This window comes from Daktulosphaira vitifoliae, unplaced genomic scaffold, assembly GCF_025091365.1.
Source record: "Daktulosphaira vitifoliae isolate Bord-2020 unplaced genomic scaffold, ASM2509136v1 Scaffold_4, whole genome shotgun sequence".
NCBI classification, from domain to species: domain Eukaryota; kingdom Metazoa; phylum Arthropoda; class Insecta; order Hemiptera; family Phylloxeridae; genus Daktulosphaira; species Daktulosphaira vitifoliae.
Window position 1 is genome coordinate 19,342,414 of NW_026099575.1, and position 23,819 is coordinate 19,366,232.

Sequence of the window (23,819 nt, forward strand, 5' to 3'; positions counted from 1 at the left end):
GCCTTAATAGTTATCATAGCTAGATTAATATTAAATATGAAATATCAATGAATTATTGTTTTACACAAATGTGAATAATAATTTATTTTACTCATTGTAAATAATTATTATTTATTAACTACTATTGTAAAATGAAATGTAATATTGCTATTAATAATTTTTTATTCATTATTTGTTTATATATATTGGAATTAAATTAAAGCGCGAAAGAAATGAGAATCAAATTCAAATTGTATGTACATTATGGAAAAAGTAGTTGGTTATTACTAATTAATAATTTTATGAGATAATGGGCCTCAAACTCTGATTTTTACCTATAAGATGGTTGAGCTAATTTTAAGTTAAAACTTCAAATCATTCAATAGTTTGATTCCTTTTTTCTTCTGTTAAAATTTTAGATTCTCAATACATACCCACAATAGTTACATAAAAAGTAATTTATTTGGTTATTTGATATTTATAAAATATTTTTCTATTAAATTGTTTAATATTTTTACTAATTATATTTAAATTTGTTAATTATTATTGAAATAAAGAGTAAATTTAAAATCTAAAAACACTATTTTTTTATTATTAACATCAACACATAGATTTATTTATGTGTTAAATTAGGTATACAAATACAATGTAGGTTTGTAACATCAATGTTTAATGTTTAGTGCATGCAGTGAGAAAAATAGGTCACTTCTCTCAAAATTTTCTTGTATGCAATTACAGGTCTATTTTTGAATGGAAATTGTTCTAAAAACTGACATATTAAGTATAATCTAGTGTCATTTATTTAAAATTTTCTCATTGTGTCAATGCTGTTTCCTGTGATTACAATAAATCTTGTGCACAAAATCGAAAATTGTGAAACACTTTATTTAATTTACGAAGGTACTTTATTTCATTTTAAAATGAATAAATCAAGTGTTATCTGGGATTTTTTTCAACTTGAAGCAGTTAATATTCATGTAAAGTGTGGACTTTGTCGTATATAATTAAAAAATAACCATTCTTCGACTTCAAATTTAACTAGACATATTAAATCTAAGCATCCATTAGTAAATTTATTAAATAGACTCATGTAATAGAAGAGACGATTGATGACCCAAATATTACTCCATCAACTTCTACTTCTGTAAGTTAAATCTATATATCACAATTCGCATGATTCAGAATTTATTGATAAGACGTTTTAAACTAAATTCAATTCTTAGTCCACGCTGAGTCATTGAGTCACAGTACCATGGTACACTGATTCAGCTCATTCAGTTCACCTAAAAGAGTCAACTCTTTGAGTTGACTTACTCACGAACTACCCATCCCTAATATCTATTGACGATTAATATGTATCATAATTTTTAAGATTCCAGCTTTAAAGATTTTAATCTGTAAACCACGAGTAAAATTTTGAAAGTACTTTCCTTACTAAGGATCTCTTCCTTTCAATTTCGTCCATTTTTTGACGTTTAAAAATTATACAAAGAGCAGAAAAGTCGTTCCAGTAATATTTAAACTTTCTTAGGTTTAGGACTAAATCTTAGGGGATTATGGCGTCACATGCCATGGTGCTCTTCCAATAGTGCCGTCATTTTGCGAGATCATAGTAAAACCACCTATTTTTTACACTTTTCTTACAAAAAACGTTGATGGATCAATATCAATTTTAGGATAAATACTTATAGTATTAAAAGCAATTTAAAACGTTAAGTATGTAGAGCAAGGAAGTACACAAACATCAGTACTATATATACAAAATAAATTTTTTTTTTTTATTTTTATTGGAGACAAATAATTAAAAAATGTGTTTTTAATGTAGTCCAAAACTGTAAAAATTATTTAAAAAAGAAAGTAACAAAATATAATTAGTGGATAAAAGTTATGGAATTCTTTGGAACAAACTTTAATATAATGGATAATATATAAACATCAATTAAAAAACTAAAAAATATTTATTGTATAAAACACATTGTTTTATAATATCATTTTGAATGTTTTATACACATTTATTACAACTATATTATGTTGTACTGTTTGGATTTGATCCAATCCTATTCAAAATTTAAAAAAAAATGTATTCACAATATATATATTTTTATTGAACATAGTATACATAAAAATAATTTTTGTTTTGCTACAGCATACAAAATAAAGAAATAAGCCTAATAACTAATTAATATAATATAATAATTTCCTAAAAAAATTACCTTAATATAAGGTCAGTCTACAATACACAACATGTATGATTACAAATTGATTACATCACAATATAATGGTAAAAGAGATCAATAATTATTGCTCATTTAATTGTTAAGCAACTACCATTATGTTCAGTACAGTATAAAACATGACTACGTCAGTACAATGAATTGCTTAATGAATGCAGAAAGAACAATGTAATCTAACTTCAGAAGTTTCAAATATCTATAAATTAAATGACATTTTAAATTAATATGTTTACTTCAATTGCATATAATTATTTTATAGTAAACATTTGAGCATGAATTTTATTTATAATATGAACATTTACAAGCTTTGTTAACATTCAAACTATCTGTAAGTCATTAGCTATGAAACTATTTCAGTATTATATTAAATTGAACAATTAGATTATAAAGAATTATAATTGAAAAGCTTTATTAGTATATTTAAAGAAAAATTAAAAAATATTTTTAATAATAGTTTTAAATAGTTTTAATAATCAATTAGGTAACAGTTGTAAATTTTTTCAGTAAAAAATATTTTTAAATCTGGATACAATAAATACAATTTATAAAAAAAAAAAAGAAGATAAATGTATATTGTTATTATAGTTTCAATTCAATTTGTTGTTATTAATAGATTTTTATAAATATTATTTATCTAGGTCTTAACTATTGTCCTATAGATAAATTATATACATACACAGTATTACACAGGAAATTTATGTGACATATTGTAAAAAGTAGATTTTAAATCAATTTCTTTCATATCTGAATCTGAAGTTGAACTATCTGCTTCTTGGGTATTATTTTTCTATAATTAAAAAAAAATAAAATAGTTATAAGAATTTTAAGATTATAAAATTTATTTTAATTGCCTACGTCAAATAAATTATTGGCAGCATAAGAATTTCCATTGAGTTCTTGACAATATTGTGCAGTCCTATATCGACGTACTCTTAAGCCAGGCCCAATAGGACGTCTACTAGCACTGTAAAAAAAAATAGAATCAAATGTAAATCTTTAGCCATTCTTTCATAGAATAAAGAAATTAACCTTTTTCTTTTTAGATTGAAATTATTTGAATTTGATTCTACATCTTGATAGTACTCTGATAATTCAACCAAGTTTGAAGATCTATTGTTATTCAATATTTCATTTACTTGCCTTCCCAATCTATCTAAATGTTCGTCATCACTAAGTCTTACACCACTACTACAGGAACTTTCTTCACCCTATACCAATTAATTCACAATACATGATTTGTCAAAACCAAGTTAATAGTTAATAGGTACTCTTTTGATAGTTCGTTTTTAAAGCTAGGAGTAATAGTTAATTTCTGATCTAGTTAAAAAATGAGAAATATATCTTTTTATTTTTGGTGAATATGGACTTTATTTTTATATTTTTTTTTACACATTCTTTCCTAGGAAATGATCAATATATGTATAAACTCTCTAAAAATAATTGTTTTTGCTCATTGAAGTAACCGTTATCCTATACTACCTATTAAACTAATTTGGTATAGAGACAACAAGTACTGATACAACTACATTTTCAAATAACCTCTATAATATAGATAAAAATTTATTTAAATTAGGGATGGAGTAGAAACTTCTCAAATTTATGAATTTTCATATAAGTGCAAGGCATTAAGTTTGAGAAAATAAAACGTCAAATTTTAATAAAAATAATTAAATTAATAAATTATATATTTAACACTTTTAATCAATACGAACTATGAAAAACTAATGCTACTTAATATCATAATCAAAAATTACTAAATCTCTGTTAATATCATTTTGTTTTAAATTGTATTGTGTTTGTATCTATTTAAATATATTTATTTTTAGAAAAAAAAATAGACTTCTTTAACATTCATTTTTTAAAATTTAACAAAGGTTTTTTAAAATTAAAACTTATTTTTATGTCTGATTAGGCTGTAGATTAATTCGGTTAGTAATTAAATACATTCAAAATGTTCAATTTTTCTAATGCTACCTAAGACAAATAAGTGATGTTATACTAAATACTTAATACAATTTTAAAAAATGTTAAATACAAAATCATAAAACTTTTTGTTTGAGATTGAGGTTCATTGTTCAAAAAAGTTTGATTTATTCTTGTTTTAGTTGACGTCATCAAATTAGAGGGGATTAGACAATAGTTACCCCATTGATATTTTTTCTAATTTTAATTATATTTATATTATATATAATAATTAATTTTAAAAGTTAAATAGTATTATAACTAATATGAAAAACTTAATAATCCAATAAATTTGGTAGATTAATTATAAGCCTTGATTATTTTTACATAAATTCAGTGGAGAACTATTTTAAAATAATCTAAATAAGCTTTATATAAAAAAACCATTTATGCATGCCCAATAGTCCATATAGACATTTTTTTTTTTTTTTTTGTATTGTTACTTTTGGAGTTAATATATTTTTTAGTTATAGGCAAGACATGTACGCAATGAGGAAAGTTCTTATCTGTGTGTCATGCATCCTCACCTTTTTTAAATCATTAAATGCTAATATTTTAAAAAGTAATAAAACAAAACCAGTTACAACTAGACAAAATTTTATTTTTATCATTATTCATTTAATAGTAAAAAAATAATAATAGGTTTCCAATTAACTTTAAAGTCACTTCTAAAATTAACCCTTTTAAATAATTTTTTTATATTAAATTTGATATTTACTATGGTTTATAGAAATAAATCATATTTTAATTTGTACATTTTTATGAAAAATTATTGTTTAATAAAAAATGGGGCATCAATCTTAAAAAATTACATTGTGCATCAAAATGTATACCAGAGCTGTTTTATTTGTATTACAATGCAGTGATACTAATAAAAAAGTTCTATAGTTCAAGGAACTGCTGCTATGATGAATTGAGTAAAATCAATTAACAACCACTACCTTGGTTTAAACTATATTCTAATTTATATGGATTTTTAAAACATTATAACATTATACATACCTGTGAATGGGCGGAATATTGGTCAGACATATTGCCATTAAGCATGTCTTGCTGAAGACCAGAATCAATTGTTTCAGTCTGAGTTTCACTATTGACTTTATTACTTATTTGTCGAAAAGAATTCCATTCTTTTGAATTATCATACTAAAAAAATTTTTTTATGAATATTAACTTGGATTAATAAAAAAAATCATAAACTACTGTTTTTAATTAAACTTTATTTATTGTTTTTATAGAATAATATTGGTGAAATTTATTTTTTTTGGAATCTTGTTCTTCAGAAACAATATTTCAGTCTAAGAAAATTAAAGCCAAAAATTATACAATTTTTTTATAAAAATTGCATTTTAAAATATATTGAATACATTGAATAATAATGTAATACTTACATCATTTTAAATTATTTTAAACCATAGTTTTTTTTAGATGTTTTAAATATGCATCATCAAAGTGTTTTATTACAGTGATTTTAATCAATATCAAATATTTATCAATATTAATCTAAAAGAAGCCTCTACTCCACTTTACTGGATCTAAACTATTTTTTACTTTTAAAATTATACTGAATTATGGTTAAAATTTTTTTTAAGTATAACATTTTTTATGAAACATGAAACATATGTTTTTAGGGTCACTCAATATTTGTGTAACCTCAATAAAATATTATAAATAATAAATATACAAGATGATGGACAAAAAATTATTGAATGCCAAAGACAAAAATGTATACAATTGAGTCTTGGTTGTTAGTACTTAATAGAACTTTTTAATAAATATTTTTATCCTTAAAATTTATTAAGTAAATTTTTACTAGGTGTTAGCATTGAATTAAAATTGCAAATATTTTTATGAAATAAAATTTCTAATTTTTTTTTTTTGTCTTTTTTATGCATATTTATGTACTAAAAACAATATTTTTATGTGCTTATTATAGTACATAAAATAACACAACTTTAGTGGTATAAGTTATGATCTTTGGAAATCACCTAATTTTCATTAATTACAAAATTTAATTAAGAAATTGATAATATTATTTTAACAAACCTTGTGAGTCTTGGAAATAGTGCATATTAAATGAGCTTTCCTAGAACGAGATTTTTTCTGAGATTGTTTCTGTGTAATGATAATGGATTCTGATTTATTTGAATTATTATTACATACTTGAGCATAAAGTGTAGCTTTTTGAAATTTCTAAAATATATATATATATGTATTAGTAGATAAAAATTCTATTGAAAGGTATCATAATTAAAATTTACATCTGTACATTCTTGAATATTTTTTTCTGGAGATGATGGTGTAGTTGTTGTGAACGAAATAGACCTATCTTGTTTGTTCAACTTATCTTGAGTTTTCAAAAGTGGTCGGATAAGCCTTTTCTTGTAAACTTTAGACATTTGTTTTTCTCTCCTAATATGTTAAAAATTTTATTTAAATAAAATATCAGTATTTTAAACTTTAATTCTAAACCATACCTTATTAAATCTCTCTCACGCTCTTCTAGTTGTAATAATACAGCACTAAGTTCCATGTATAGGTTATTAGCACGTTCTAATTTCCTTTCATAATGTTCTCTTATATCTTGTGCATGTTTTAATTCATTTTTCCTTTTTTTAATAAGATCTTCTTCAAATTTGGGTATATGGCTCCCATTTGTTTGCATTTGTAACATGTGAATCCGTATTTCTTCTTTCCACTGAGCCTAGTTTTTAAAATATTCATAATAAATAACATGCAAAGTTATAAAAATAAATTTATAAAGTATTTAAATTTTTTTCATTCTTACTTGTGTTTTGAAATATTCATCAGGTGTATTAGCCAACACTTGTGAACTAGCAATATCTAAATGCATCATAATATGTTTGAAGGATGGTCTATTACGTGGTTTAGCCGCCCAACATTGTTTAATTAATAACCGAAAACCATCAGGACAAGATGAAGGAATAGGCAGATGTAAAGAATTACTACCAACTCCCCATATAATAGCTGATGAATCTACATCCCTGTATGGAGTTTCACATGTCATAAGTTCCCATAATACAACACCATAAGACCTAATGTAATTTAAAAAAGTAAATTCATTTATATGATTGCATGCATTATTAATAAATAAAACTTTTTTAAGTTACAAAAAAGCTTACCAAATGTCTACTTTTTCAGAACAAGGTTCATTTCTTATTATTTCAGGAGCCATCCACGCAACTGTTCCAGCAAAACTCATTTTGGTACTAATTTCATTCCACTCACGACTTGTGCCAAAATCACTTATTTTGACCATTTCTTGTTGTCCAATTAAAACGCTAAAAATAATAATAAAATATTTTAAAAAAGTATTCAGACATAAAATTAAAAAGCATTAATAAATTACTTAGGACTCTTAAGATCTCTATGAATGATTTTATTCACATGCAAATAATGCATTCCTGAAGCAATTTGTTTGGCCCATGATACTAAACGTACAGGTGGTATTTCTTCCCCATCTCTTAGCAGGTTGTAAAGAGGACCATAAGGACAATATTCCATTACAATGCAGTAACAAGGAGCTTGAGTACATACACCTCTATAAAAATTAATAATAATTTATGACAAATAAAAAAAAAATATGTATATATATATATTTAGTCATACCTGAATTGTACTATATTAGGGTGATTCAATTTTCTTAAGTGTCTAATATCTGTTTCTTTTTGTTCACGAACTTTCTTAACAGCAACAATTTCATTTTTTAACTTACCACTAAATACAGCTCCTTGAGCTCCAGAACCCAACCATTGTAAATCACTAATCGATTCAAAAGGAATATCCCAAATATCTAAAATACAGTTTATATTTTTAATTTTTTTCTCAACTAAAAGGTTGATTTAACAACAGCCAACAAAAGTTGAACTGGTGTATACTAGAAAAAGAATTGAGTGCAATGGTTTCACATTGCTTTTTACAGTGAGAACATAGTATTTTTGTCGCTGTATAAATTCTTATATGGTCACCCATTTGTGAGCCTATAGCAACATGTACAGCATACCATTAGGACTTATCAGCTACTAATTTATGTCCACATGTCATGTCTGCACTTATTTTATGATATAAGTATAATAATAAAAATAATATAATATTGCATCATAAAATGTTATATTTTATTATGATGGTGAGAGTCAAAAATTAGTAGTCATTTTTAAATTAAATTAAATTTAATAAATAAACTTAAATTTAAAATACATTTTTATAAGTATTATGTTTTTTTATATCATTGTTTATACAAATTAAACAGATGAAGTATCTCAATATCTAATATATAAATACTTTATGAAAAATGAAAATGAAATTCTTAAAGTGTTGCATAACAACATCACAATGCATTAATTAAACTATTTATTTATTTAAGTGGTATAATTATAGAACTCTGTATAATTATTTTGCTGATAAATTTTATTGTTCTACTGTAATTATTTATTGATAAATATTTTTAATTCATTACCCTGGAAAGATTTATGATCATAATTATTTCCTTTTCCAATAATTGTCCACATTGGTTTTAAACATCCTAACAGACCTTCTATCCATCCACTTGGTTGTAACACACCAGAATCAAGTTTCCCATTTCCTATTGTATTTTCTTTAACTTGTTCTTTATCTTTAACACTGAGATGGCCAAGTTCTTCCTGTATACATAGCATGCTGGAAAACCAAAATGAATTCATTAATTTGATTTATTTATGTTTTAAAAAAGTTTAATATTCATCGAACACCTTAAGTTAAAAAAAATTACATACGTGTGTAATATATTTCTACTTATTTCTTAGAACTATATATAATTTTTTATGGTATATATAACAGGTCATATCTGTACTGACAATAATTGGCTTGAAAACTTAGTAATATATTATAACTAGGGGTATAGTTTGGGGGGATTCATTTCTCTTAAAACGAAAAATATTTATGTTACTATTAATTAACAATAAAATTGCATAAACTTGAGTATCCTCCAAAGTGAGTCAAACAAAATTTATAAATACATATAAATCCTTTCCTTAATTAGTAATATTGTAAAAGAAAAGTTATGACAAAATGTCCATTTTAGTTTTTCAGTGATAATTTTTTAATTTCTGCTAAGTCTGCTTATAAAGCCCTTATAATACTTAATTAATAATTAAGAAATTAAACACATAATAAAACAATTAAATACGACATTAAAAACATAAAATTAGATATGTGCACTAATTTATAACAGATGTTTAAGTGTTTTAACGTTTTAGATTAAATCTCACTTTTTTTCTTTTGGCTTTGTGCTGAGTTTTGTTCTACAAATGAATTCGCTCAAACACTGCCGCATAATTTTCAGTTTATTGGACAATACAACTGTGTAGTATTATCGAACGTTAGAGCACACGCGTTAAAAAGAAAACTAATGAAAATAGGTAAACAGACAATTATAGAATATCGCAAAAGTGACCACTAACATATTACTTATACTAAAAAAAACTATATGAGCTAATATAAAATAAAAGCGTAGTAACACAATAGTATGAACCAAAAATAAGTATGTACAATAATGCGTTTTTAAACGTTAAAATTATAATTTTTTTTAAACTTGATTTATCAATTGATTGGTAGGCGANATAATTTTTTTTAAACTTGATTCATCAATTGATTGGTAGGCGAAACTACCACTCCGCTGTTACTCGTAAACAGTATTTTTCCCTTAAGTTTTGAACAACTTCGCATGAAACACTAAAATTAAAACCAACAATAAGGCGAATGATAATATTATGAGATAAAAACAAATAATTAATGACGATGGTAGTGGATACGATTACTGAGAAGTACGTGGTCGTTCGTTGTGCTGTGCTGTGTGCTTTAGGTGGGTAACTGGTAGAACGATAGAATTGTATTACATTATTATCAACTTCATTTATTAGTAGAGAACGCTCGTTTACCTTAGAAATATATTTACATACGGAAGAATATAACAAAATATAGGTAATGAATATTATTGCTGTTAAAACAGTGGTAACAATAATTCCGAGTACATTCTTTGAAAACAATATAATATTATATCATGTATAAGTTACGCGGTTCCGATCACGGAGACGGTCCGACGCGGAACGGGAACCCCACTATTAGCAAATCACAATTTTTGCCCAAATACAATCAGTTTCAACGTGACCTTGAACTAAAGAATGTGTGTGAGGAAACGTCAGTTGAAATATTCCACATCTATTACATTGACTTGCTAAAGTTGTACTACAATAGTTTTATGGAAACACATTTCTGTGGACAATTATCAGAAAATTGTATAGTGAATGTAAAATTTTTTATAAAAAAAAAATATATTAAGGAACTATTTTTTCTTTAAAAAATGATTCATCTTTAACAAATTAAAAACGCTAAATAATGTAAAAATTACTGTATCTTGTAATGTAAAGTACTGAAGTATCTCTATGATAATTGTTACTTTTATTTTGGTAAATTGCACTAATTGCCAATGAGTACCAATTCAAGTTAACTATTCATAATTTTATGTTATAATAAAAAAGTAAAAAAGGGAGAAGAATATTATATTCCTTCTGTTATGTGATTATCGTATTATACATATATATATATATATATATATTTGTGTGTGTGTGTGTATGTATATGCATAAACGTATAATAAACTATTAATAAAATTTGAGTACACGTTTAGTTATTTAAAAAAAAAATGTTATTAATGATGGAAAATATAAAAACAATCGTTTTTTGGAAGTTAGTTTTATATAAAAAATAATAATGCATTTTTGCATTAGTGTATACGATTACTGTGGGAACATTGGATCGATTTTGCTCGATGGTACCTTAAAACAAAAAATATCTAGTTGAAGCTATCAACACCATTTTTTGAAAAATCCCTATCAATCCCAGTAATAAGGGTAAATGTTTCAAAAATTACAATTATTATAAAACAGTCAATGTAAATATTTTTAGTTTTAAAAACCTTTTTAATATATTAAAAGGGTTTTATATAAATTAATATATTAATAATAAATAATAAATTATCAGTGGCTATAAATAAAGCTGTTCCTCGTAAGCCATACCTTACTTACAGTCCCAATAGAATGCAATTTTATTCAATTGATAATTTATAAAAACATTTTGAGTACTACTAAATTTTTTTTTTTCATATAGCAGGAAGGGTAGTCCTACATGTAAATATTTAATCATTTTAGTATTTTTTTATCATATGAGGTTGTTACCAAAAGATAAAATCTAAACAAATTACACAATTTCAAAAAAATATTATATTAGTTAAATTAATTTTCACTTGAATGAAATTAAATCTTTACAAAATCTACACATTTTTTTTTAAACTCAAATCTCATGTGTACAATGGTGTTCTGATAAAATTTTATGATATATATATATGCATTTTTTTGCACATATTAGTTATCATAACCCCAGAATATATATTACAACAATTATTTACACTTATGATTAAATTACAGTTTTTATGCCTTAATAAAATATCTGGTATTCGGAATATTTGATATCATAATCAAGATAATTGTAACCATGCAATAACCAACATTAAAAAAAAATTAACAAAAAACCTAAAAATGGATATACGCCGTATATTCCTTATAGCATCACTAGTTATGTTTTTTTTAATCAAAACAATTGGATAGAAGTATTACTACTTTGCGCCATTCTCTCGCCTATATTTAAATATAATATTCAAGAACTATTCATTGGTTTTATAAATTATTAATTAGTAAATTCGACTAAAAGCTTTATTAAAATAGCAGTATTAAATTTAAAAAAAAATGATTTTTATTTTAAACGAAAAATTCCCTACATCATTTAAATGTTTTATTTAAAACTAAACTGGAAAATTACAGTTTTTGTTAAAATAGTCTAGAAAAATTATCGTATTTAGTAAAGGAGAAATGTCTATAAGGTCCACCCATATTAATAATTCATTTCTCTTTAAAAGTTAATATATTATAGAAAAATTATTTGAGCTTAAATTATATTACTTTGTTATAGTGTAGACTTTTATTTACTAGCTAGATTTTCCAATTAATTCAATCATAGGCGAAAATTGTGTGAAATAATTCTAGTGATAAAAGATAAATTTAATCTTTTAGATCGCCTCAAGAAAAATGTCCTAATCATCTCATTAATAAATAGGATTGTAATTACTTTTTAGAGGAGCTAAGTCCTCCATTTTTTTTAATTTAGGGGACTAAAACTTCTTAATATCCGCCAACTCTATAGTAATTTTTTGTTAACATTTTATTTTAAATTAGTCAATTGGCGCTTTCAATAGATTAAAAATTATTTCTTAAATGCTGTTAAAGTAAGCATAAAAATCTTAACATATATATTATTCTTCTTTTTAAAATTCTCAATCTATATATAGAGATATATAATGATTTCTATAGGTCTGGTAATCAGGCGCATATATGCTTGAGTAAATTTTTTAGCGCATGCGCTTTACTCGCCTTTTAGTAAAATACAATTCACGACCTTTTAACGATTCACTGGCTGTGATAATGGAATCGCTTAAGCTGCTGACGTCCCTATCTTCGGGTAGTGTTTCTGTTGTCGATTTAGGGATCCGCTTGCCTCGTAGGAACAGTTTTCTAATCAACATTGTGTGAAATCACTATTAGTTTTGATTATTGGAAAATATTAATAATTTAGATTTCACGTTCAAAATTAGTTTGAAAATGTATTAATTTGAATGTGAGAGATAAAAAATAAAATAACTATTAAAAGTATTCGAATTGTCGATTTTTCTTGGAACTAATGCCCGAAGAACGTGACGCGCTTAATCCGACAATGCAATGGCGACAAACGCTTTAACGATACGTTTGCGCTCCCTTACAGTTTGCATGCTTTATTACTACTAATTTATTGTTCATGTAAAAACACCTTCAAGTATACCTGTATTCAACGTCATGTTATTTCCATCTGTTTGTGTGTGTTATATAAAAACATATTGTCTATGTGGAAGTACACGAATCGCAATGTGTGTGAACGAAAAAATGTCAATAGCAAATAAGTGACGACAATGGCTCACGTGCTTTCAATTAACACATTCGTACAACTACACACACAACGTGTATAAATATAATATTTAAATACTATTTTAAAAAATTCTAAATTTTCTATAACCCATAATCAATATTGTTTATTGAATGCCTACCACGAAATAAATATAATAAAAAATAATTATATTCAACGCAAAAAAATGTTTGAAGTATTTTAAATATATAGAAACTATTTGTGACTTTAAATATCAATTAATTCATGTCCGGAAATTTGCAAAATTTTTCACGATTCTTGAGTACATGTTAATTTATTATTGAAAACAAAAGATGAAATTCAATAAACTTGGTCGTTGATATGAACTCGCGAACTTCAAGAATTAATGTGATAGACTGATAAGAATGTACCAATTGCATGGTCTTGTTGACAAAAATGAAATTTTGTACGAGTTCAGAAATTGTAAACCGAGGTTTTGAAAACCCATTTTTACAAAATTTGGTTTTTTTGTAAGCATGTTAGGTTAAACTTAATATACATTTTATGAAAAAAAAATAATGAAAGGTAAATTTTTTTACTTTAATATAATGCGACTTAAAATTTTTTATTTTTCGTAATAAAATGTATTTGTTTTCATAATCTATTTTTGACATATTGTTTAATGCCTGAATATGTCCAGCTCTCTTAGAAATCTTTGCTAATGGACAATATTATCATGTTTATTAATCGTGAACATTTCCATGTCACTAAAAATAATAAAAGAGGGTACAAGTTGTTCGTGTTAGTGACGTATTGAGCTATTTAGCGTCGATAAATTAAATCATACTGTCTACTCGTATCATTAATCAAAGGGATGTTAATAAAAATATTACAACGGCCAGGAAAAAAGCTCAAAATTATATAGCTTAGGCACAATTTGATGAACGTATCATTCTGTATACGTAAACTAAAAATAACTATATGTAATAAAGTTTAAAAAAATGAAAGAAAAGTTTATTATTTATATACAAGTTACCTTGAATTTAAATATAGCATATGAAATATTTTATAAAAGAGAATTTTCTTATAATGTGTATAACAAAAACTAATTTTGTTTAGATAGTATTTGGGATTAAATGGATAATTAAATAAAATGTAATACAGCACAAAAATTTTAGTAATTAAAATAAAGTAGACAATGTAGCTCAACTGCATTTGGAAAATATTAAATAGAAAAAAGGAAAGGTATAATAAAATAATGCATACGGCTCTAACAAAGATGTTAAAATTCCTAGTGATAAATTATCCGAAATTGAATAATATATCTTTAAACTACCTCTCAAATTCAATGAAGTAAAAGAGATTTAACTCGTAAAAAACAAACACGCATTAAAGCTTTGTATGCTTAAAGAGCTAATTTTGGATGGTTTCATCTCTAAAAATACTCTAAAAGTGTTTTGTATAATTCGACTACATTCAATTTTTTTACGTAAAATACAATTTTTCTATGGAAAAGTGTGCGACATTTTTATTTAATATAGTTAGTTAAATGATTTTTTTTTCATTTTTAAATACAATTTACACTACCACAGTCTGTAGTGTGCTGCTCACATATAGTTCTATCTTGGAGGTTTTACAAAGACTACATTTAATTATAAAAATAATATTATTAAGTAATGACTCACCATTTTGAATGTTTTAACATTATAGGTATAAATGCATTTCAAAAATATATACGAGACTGATAATGTATAACTAATATATTTTTGAAAATACATACATATTTATTAACACAATAACTTTTAGCTTCAATACAAGACTCAATTTTATTTATTTATTTTTTTTAACAACTTTAGAAATGTGTTCTTGTTGTCAATTTATTTCGTTTAATATTTATTAGGAATAAAATGATTGCAAGTTGGTTTGTTAAAAATTGGTTAAAAAAATACAGTGACCTTCGGAAAAGTATCCTAATTGATTCTCCAATGTTTTGTAAATTATTTTTATGAACACGCTAAAATTTATAATCAATTACAATATAATTTCTTAAATGGAGTTTATGTTCACAGCATGTCGCTATGTATACAAAGCGACATACTATAATACTATAGTAGTAGTAGTATGCATTTAGCAACTATCGATTCAAGTGAAATTTTCAAGTATAGATCAACAAATGCAAACGTTAAGAACTATTACACATTATCTCAACATATTTTGTGGTATTGCACAGGTAACAAAATTAATAGTATTTTGAATTTTATATCACTTGTGATAAGCATTTTATTTATTTTATAAATGACCCATGTACAAAAATGTGTTAATAATTTATAAAAAGTTTCTTAGTGTTAATTTATTTTTGCGCTGAACATTTCACATAGAAGTAATAAGTTATTGCGAGTTAAGTATGCATCTTATTTAATACTTTCCCTATATTTTTACCAGTGAAAGGGTATAAAATTAGACTGTCTAAAAGTCAAAGCTTTGGAATATAGACTGATGAGGCTTATAAATATTTTATAGCTATATCTAATATTTAAAATTATATTTACCTTTTAGTGAGTTTTTTGTCGGTCCTTTTGGATGTACTATTAATCCTGTCCATTTCCAAATATGCTGTTAGATTTGGCGCACTACCCGCCCGAACTGTATCCATGTTAACTGATTATACGCAACACAAATAACTTATAGAAATTCAACGTTTATCACGACAATTCTCGATTATTTGTATATAATAACATGACTCTTAGACAGATATCAAACATGTGGTGTCTAATGAATGTAAATCTTGAAATTAAGAATAGGAGTTAATTGTAAACGGGCCATTCATATCGCGAATATTCTTAAAGCGTGAAATTTACGTGTCGACAGGTGTACGTAGTGAACGTTGTACGGACACAGGTATACTAGAAATATTGTAAGAAGAATACATCATGAAGAACGTGAACGGCCGGTAGGTACACCTTCGCGAAAAAACCGGTATTGGAGTAGACCGGCACAAAGACCTTGATGACTAATCTCTGGCATCAGCGGTCATGTATGTATGCAGAACTGTATCCCTCCACTGCCTTCTTCGTAACTACTACTGGTGCTCGATCCTTTTGTTGTCGGACAGGTTCACTTTCATGACTTCTTGTAGTACCTGCCCTCTCTTCACAGACTGAATTTAAAATATTATCAAAATATTAATCTACTGTGTTGACGAAGGAAATAACTATTATTTTAAATTGATATTGTTTGATAGTGTTGCATGCTGTATTTTTACATAGCACGCATACTTAGCTCCGCGATATGTATGCTGACAACGTGCACTTTTGTATCATTGAGACGGTACTAATGGGCGTCAGGAATAACGGGAGGGTTTGTCTGAGCCGGTCGATCGTGTGGCGCCGTAAAACTATCACTACGACCCCTCGTATTCGATGACGTCACGCTTACGTGGTGGCAGTATATTATATGAGGGGTGGCGATATAGAAAGTTTTTTAGAGGTCAAAATAAACATATTATTATTCATGTGTTAATGCCCGTAGTTCAATAATTTCAGATGCAATACACTTACAGCAATTCGAAGAAAATGATAATACCTGGAAATATCCTATGTAAAAATTAGTGATGTGCCAAGTTAAAAATACAGTAACCATAACATTTTAAGCAAGAAAATATATTATTAGAAAAATTGAATGTTTTTTAAATTGGAATTATGTTAGGTATTCATCCGACTCTGAAAATTGCTTATAATCGTTTTTTCTAGTAGATATCTACTGAAAACTAACAGTTAATACTATTAAGTACAATGTATATAGTTATTATTTGTAAAGACTGAAGTATAAAAAAAAAATCCTGAATAAAAAATAAATAATAAAAGAAAAAAATTCTGAAAAAAATACGTGTCTGATATTAAGATTTTAAATTATTTTAAATAATATATAAGCTAATAAAATAATTCTTATAATGTAGAAAATTTAATATTTTTAATTATAAAAACTAATGAAAAAATACAAAAAAATTTAAAGGAAATCTCAACAGTAAAAAATTATTTAAGAAATAGTTACATGTTGCTCTATCTGGTGTTTATTTTTGATGGAATACCTATTTCATATTAGGTTCTTAAAGAATTTAATATATAGGAATTCCCACCAGAAGAAATTGATGAATGTAAAGATTGCATTGAAGTATTGACCTAACAGTAATTTTCAAGTTCATCTAAGTGGATTTCTTTTTTATCAAATAGATGATTAGGTATACATTTTATCGTTGACTGATAGTAATGATAGTGAATGGCGACGTCAATTATAGAAAGTTGAAAATTGAATAACGTTTTTAGTAATTGTGTCACTAATATACATAGAATTAAAAAAATTATTTTTTCTAAGTAACATAAATCTTAAATTTATTGTATTTTGTACTTCGAAATTGAGCAGATACGTTTAAGTATGATAAATTTTGTTAAATTTAACATAAATTAAAACATTATTTGTATTTAATAAACATTTTTTACTTAGGATACTTGGCTAAATTTAAAGTTGAAAATTTGAACTCTTTATTTAAAAAATATAATGGCTTTTTCAAAACCTGGTGAAATTTTGCAAAGTATGGTATTAACATATTTGGAACGTTTGCATTCGAGACCTATTCGTACTAAATCAATTACTAGGTAAAAACATTCTTTTTCTAATAATATAATATGAAAACAGATTTAAATTAAAATAATGTACAAGACATTATTATATCTTTGATGATTGAAGTTTAATCATTGTATATTTAGTTGTATTATTGCTTCTCTGGGAAATATTACTCTACAAAATATAGCTGGTGCTAAAATGATTGATCAAGACAGTGTAGTTGCATTTGGTCTGTTTGGGTATATATATAATCAATAATTTAATCAATCAAATATATATTCTTATAATGGAATAATATTTTTTCAGATTATTATTTGGTGGACCTGTTCCACATTTTTTTTATGAAACATTAGAAAGTACTTTTCCTGATAATTCTTCAAAAATGGTATTTTTGAAATTTGGTATTGAAAGATTAATATTTACACCTTTTTACCAATTTCTTTCATTATATGTACTTTCAAGGTTTGAGGTAATTTGTTGTTTAATTTGTTATTATATATTTTTTAAATTATTAAGTTTTAGTTTATTACAACAGGGAAAGTCACATGATGATACAATGAAACAAATTTATGCCATATATTGGCCAATATTGAAAGCTAATTGGCAGATTGTATCAGTCCTTCAATTTTTCAATATGAAATTTGTACCTCCTATGGTAAACAATGTTATAATTTTATAATTAAATTAAGTAAAATTTAATTAATTAATAATTTTTTATTTTTAGTTACGTGTTTTATTTCATAATATGGTTGGTTTCTTTTGGGCAATGTTCCTGACTTATAAAAAAAGGACTGATGATTTTAGACGGGCAAATATGGTGAAATAAATCATATTTAAAGATTACACCTCAACATTTAAAATGTTATGTGATGACATACATATTTTAATATATATATATATTTTTTAATTATAATTGTATGTTTGTACTATCCATTGGGAATTAGCAGCTACTAATAATTATTTGTAATTTTATATTTAATTATTACAGGGATTGTGTTAGGGTTTAAATGATGTTTATATTTAACATACCATATTAAATATGAAATATTAGTGCTGCTCTGGATTTAATTAAATATTTTATGGAAAAAAATTGTTGAATTGTTTATTTACAGTAGAAGAACAATTTTTGTATTATGATTTTATAGTTTTTGTACAAGCTCATTATTTATTTAACAAATTACACAATTTAATGATGTTGTTTGTGCTAAATATAGATGCAATAGAGAAAATAAGCTACCTAAATTTTTTTTATAAAATTACATGTATTGTTCCATAAAAATATTTTATTGATGGGGGAAAATATTTATTAAGTACTCATAAAAATATCATTCTACTTGGTGTATATGGTGTTGAGTAAATTAAAGACCTAAGTTTAATAGTGTTACAGTTTTTACAAGGTTATTGCTCTGACACTCGTATACTTTGAAATTTCACAAAACAGTTATTGCTACAAACATCTAATTTTCCAAAAAACTGATATTAGAGCTTACCAAATTTTAAACCTAGGCCCATTGTGGTTTTTTCATTTTTTGCTTAATGTCATATTATTACAAGAGTATACTGTAAACAGATGTTTATATTATAGTAAAAAAATCTATTTTTTCAATAAATTTAATTTTAGTTCAATTTTTTTTTTTTACTTAATCTTGGTTTAAATTTTATTACTCATGTCAACATTTTTTCATAGTTGCTTTATTATGTTATATTTTTATGTTGTTATATTTCGATAGTTAACTAGATAGTTCTATAAAAGACACTAAACTACACAGGAAGATCGGCTACTCCAATCGATTACTTGAAAAATAAATTCAACATTGGAAAAATAATTTTCATTTATTTTAGTTACATATAATTTTTGATTTATCAGGTAATGATCACTTTCTATAATCATCTCTTGATGATTATATACATGACGTTGTGTCAATTGTTTTTTTAATGATAATTTTTATATTTCATTAATTTATAAATAAAAAAATGATCCAATTAAGAAAATGACTGGTCTCCAACAACTTTTATTTACAAGTTATTATTAAAAAAATAAAAGATTACTTGAAATATTGGTCTAAAATTTAAGATCAGATAAAACCAGATGGTACACTTTTTGATTTATTGGTAAGTCGAACATTTTTCAATGCAACAACACCACATATGAGGAATTAAATTATTGTACAGCACCACCTTTTACTATAATTATTGTATTATACAATTGATTTTGCATATATTCTGCGCAAAATATATATTGTAATTCTTCTGCTGTTTAATTTGTAGTTTTAAATTTTATAGTTTTTTCATACAATTATAAACCTTTGGACCCAAAGAATAAATAGTTAAAGCTAATTGTTTCATTTATTTGCTATATTTATAACTCCCATTGTTTCTTTTTGCATTAAATGTAATTTAATAATTCAAATTAAGTTTGGAGATAAACATTTTACATAGGTCATAATTTAAAAACGAACCACTCAAAAAAACTGTTGAAAAAATTAACAATAAATAAATAAATTTCAAATATAAAATGGTAATCATATAGCAAAAATGAAATTTAGCTGAAAAGTGTTAGTAAATTTGGCGTGCTTACAACGGTTCATAACAAACAATAAAAATCAGAAATGCATAGTTGAAAAACTATAATTTTTCAGAATGACTTTTTTTTCTTATGAGTGGCCAAACTGATCTGAGGCAAAATTGGCTTGCTTACATTTTTGAGAATTCCACTTCTTTAATAAAATGTGCACCACCTGGTTTTATTTTATCTGTCTACGATTATAGTCTTATCTGTAATCTTGATTCGTTGTTTTTATTATCTCGTTTCGTGGTTGCAAATGGTGATAAATAATTAACACAGTTAATATTTGATTTAAAATAAAACGATTTATACTTGTAGTTTAACAATCTACAGAATTTTAAAACTTGAATGAGTACAAAGTTAAGATTTATTTATTGTTTCATATCCTTTATTAAGAAAAATTTAACTTGCATTTTGCTTAATAGCAAGATCTTAAAAAAATTGTGGGTACAATTGTAAAAGTTTATCCTGCGTCGAAGAGATATTAATTATAAACAATGTATTAATGATTTTGAAGTTAGGAATGCTAATCTGTTTTTTTGTAAAATGGTTACCTTAATAAAATTATTTTTGTTAGTTTTATATATTGTTAAATCATTTTGTGATACTTCTGTAGATGGAGTAAAATATGCTAACAAATGTGAAGGTTAGTATTGCAAAAATTAAAATATCTAATAAGAAAAACATTTTAAAATAAAAAAGTTTAGCTCTTAATAATACTACAACAAAATTTTTTAAAATATTGATACCGTTTAATAGTTTATAGAAAAGCTTGCTTAATAAAATTTATTTATTTTATTCATTATTTAGTTTGTAAGATTCTAGCTATAGAGTTAGAAAGTCGTTTACAAGAAACTGGAAAAACCAGTGAGTACATAGAAATAGGATACTCTGTTGATCAACCTAAGAAGAAGAAAGAATATAAAAAGTCGTGAGTTATTTTCTTGTATTTTATGTATATTTTACCTATGAATTAACTTAAGAGATGTTAAAAGTACTTATTCCCTTATCATTTTATACTCTTCTTTTAATTACTCATCAATTAAACTGAATCTGTTGAATATGCTTTAACTTTAAAAAAAAACATTAAAAAGTATCATTCTGAAGTATTAACTGTAGTACAATTAATATAATTTTATTTTAGTGAGCTAAGATTAGTTGAATCTTTAGATGGTGTTTGTGAAAGAATTTTGGAGTATAATATTCACAAAGAAAGAACTGATAGTTCACGCTTTGCTAGAGGAATGAGTCAAACATTTCAAACACTTCATGGTCTTGTGTAAGCCTATATTATATTATAATATATTTGAAAAGTTTAGTTGATAAATATGTTAACTAATATTTTTATATTATTCAGGAATGATAGTCTTGTAACTAAATATTAATAGTATATTCTTTTAAAAACACCTTATTCAATTAACTATTTTGTTAACCTTAAGACAAAACCCATTTTAGACTGATATAATGTTTTATTGAACTATAACACTTTTATTCATGCAATAAAATGCTATTTCAAAAAAATATTAGTTAACACCTTTATCCACTGACTTCTTCATTTATTATTGATTAAATAATAATTCCATTAATCAAAGTTTTAAGTCTTCTTCATGAGAAAGTTTTAACGTGTTTGTTTTGTTAATTAGAAATAAAGGTGTTAAAGTTGAATTAGGAATACCATACGAGCTTTGGGATAAACCTTCAGTTGAAATTACTACCATGAAATCTCAGGTAAATATGTATCCAATTTTAATATATTAATATTTACATAAACATATAAGTAGTTTATATTTTAAGTGTACTCTCAAGTAATAAACTTAATTTATTTAGTATACAATCATCAATTTATTTTAGTGTGAAGATTTGTTAGAAAATTATGAATCAGATATAGAAGAATGGTATTTCAGTCATCAAACAGAAAATTTAATGGAATTTTTATGTAAAAATCGTGCTTTAAAAGATGATGATATTTCATGCTTAAAAGAAAGTCCTTTAAAAGGAGATATTGGTAAACAAGAACTATAACAAGGAAAGCTGGGATTGAAAAATATAATTATTAAATTATTACATCTGTCTAAAATATACAACATTTTGTGACAGGAATGAATAAATATACTTTAAAATACATTTAAGTAAAATATTGAAAGCATAAAATAAGGCTTTTTTTTAAACAAAAATCATAAATAGTTTTTCATAAAATTTACAAAAATGAATTGGTGTTGAAATAACAAACAATAATTATATTTTACTTGTTATGTTTATGATTAAATTATTCTTATAATATTATTTCTTGTGCTTATAATATTAATTTCAGAAAGTGCAAGGTCACATTGAAATTTATATTATACCTACAATTTGGCAATTATTCAATAACAGTATTCATACAGCCTGATTTTAGGTATTAATTAGTTTTTGACAATTAATTTAACATGAAGTGTGTCATACAATTTTATGCTATTTATGTACTTTTATTATAGTGCAATATTTATAGAACTGTATTTAATTTCCTTCTAGGTTAAATATCCACAAGTAATCTAATTTTTATAATTAGTTTAAATTAAAACAATGTATTCACATTCTACACAATATTATGTTAAATTTGAATAATGAATAATTTCATGTAAAAAATAATTAAATCATTTTAAAACTTTTTATTTTATTAAATCTCTTAAAAATTATAAAACAAATTTAAAATCTAAGATTAACATTTTAAACAATTATATTCAGTTTAATAAAATTTTATAATCTATAAATTTAATCAAACGTTATTTGTTTTAAATGATATTAAAACAAATATTTTATGATACATAAAAAATGCAATTACACATTACTGGTTTAACAAGTGACATCTATTTAGGTATTATTTATTTAATAAGTGCTATTGGAATATAAAATGTTTTGTACCACATTTTAAGTAACAGAAGTAATAACAATTTGTTAGAATTAAATTATAATCTAAGGGGATATAAAAATTATCAAAATATAGTTAATAAGAATAATAGTGTATAATAATTGATGTAACTACATTATACAATTAAAAAATATGAATAAAAAAATTAACATTTAATTCACAGAAATGAAAATGAAAAGTTGTCAGTTATTTAATAAAAATTAAAGAACTTTTTTAAATTACAATAGAATAAAAACATCTTATTTTCAGCAAAGATAAAAATACAATTTTTTTCAAAACTATAACATAACTCGCATATTACAATGTGTACATTGTAATATGAGAAAATATCAGTTAAACTATAATCTACTAATTTTCAAAATCTTATTCTTTGAATTCAAATCTATAATATATTATTTATTGTTGTTGACTAGAAACATAAGTAAATTAGTTAGTAAAATAAACTACAACTCACAACCATATCAAACCTTTAATAAATTAAAATTTTTTATTAATAATAAAATTTTCTTATTTATTTGTTCTAAATAAGCTTAAATAAAGCAAGT

The 23,819-nt window shown here is 24.5% G+C and overlaps 3 protein-coding genes across 5 annotated transcripts; 2 read left to right on the forward strand and 1 right to left on the reverse strand.

Annotated features, from left to right (window-relative positions):
• Window positions 1-1,736: 1,736 nt before the first annotated feature.
• LOC126903702 (mitogen-activated protein kinase kinase kinase 13-A) lies at window positions 1,737-16,520 on the reverse strand. Of its 3 annotated transcripts, none has more exons than XM_050682092.1 (14): window positions 15,730-16,520; window positions 8,653-8,852; window positions 7,806-7,989; window positions 7,546-7,737; window positions 7,319-7,477; window positions 6,964-7,231; window positions 6,653-6,879; window positions 6,437-6,587; window positions 6,222-6,368; window positions 5,178-5,321; window positions 3,243-3,421; window positions 3,069-3,177; window positions 2,890-3,000; window positions 1,737-2,409 (listed from the first exon to the last, which is right to left on the reverse strand). In XM_050682092.1, exons 1-13 carry the CDS (start codon window positions 15,831-15,833, stop codon window positions 2,896-2,898), a joined length of 2,169 nt encoding a protein of 722 aa, XP_050538049.1. In that variant the 5' UTR covers window positions 15,834-16,520; the 3' UTR covers window positions 1,737-2,409; window positions 2,890-2,895. The 3 variants fall into 3 exon arrangements, with proteins under 3 accessions (XP_050538049.1, XP_050538048.1, XP_050538050.1); XM_050682091.1 differs by lacking the exon at window positions 15,730-16,520 and adding an exon at window positions 12,655-13,034; XM_050682093.1 differs by lacking the exon at window positions 15,730-16,520 and adding an exon at window positions 9,443-9,789.
• Window positions 16,521-17,285: 765 nt separating this feature from the next.
• LOC126903703 (PXMP2/4 family protein 3) lies at window positions 17,286-19,032 on the forward strand. Its single transcript, XM_050682094.1, has 6 exons — window positions 17,286-17,609; window positions 17,681-17,832; window positions 17,944-18,039; window positions 18,107-18,269; window positions 18,336-18,455; window positions 18,525-19,032. Exons 2-6 carry the CDS (start codon window positions 17,735-17,737, stop codon window positions 18,624-18,626), a joined length of 579 nt encoding a protein of 192 aa, XP_050538051.1. The 5' UTR covers window positions 17,286-17,609; window positions 17,681-17,734; the 3' UTR covers window positions 18,627-19,032.
• A 1,537-nt stretch (window positions 19,033-20,569) lies between these two features.
• LOC126906020 (protein canopy homolog 3) lies at window positions 20,570-22,488 on the forward strand. The gene is made up of 5 exons (XM_050686240.1): window positions 20,570-21,012; window positions 21,177-21,297; window positions 21,511-21,645; window positions 22,010-22,094; window positions 22,218-22,488. The coding sequence occupies exons 1-5, from the start codon at window positions 20,913-20,915 to the stop codon at window positions 22,386-22,388; spliced, it is 612 nt and encodes a 203-aa protein (XP_050542197.1). The 5' UTR covers window positions 20,570-20,912; the 3' UTR covers window positions 22,389-22,488.
• Window positions 22,489-23,819: the final 1,331 nt, after the last annotated feature.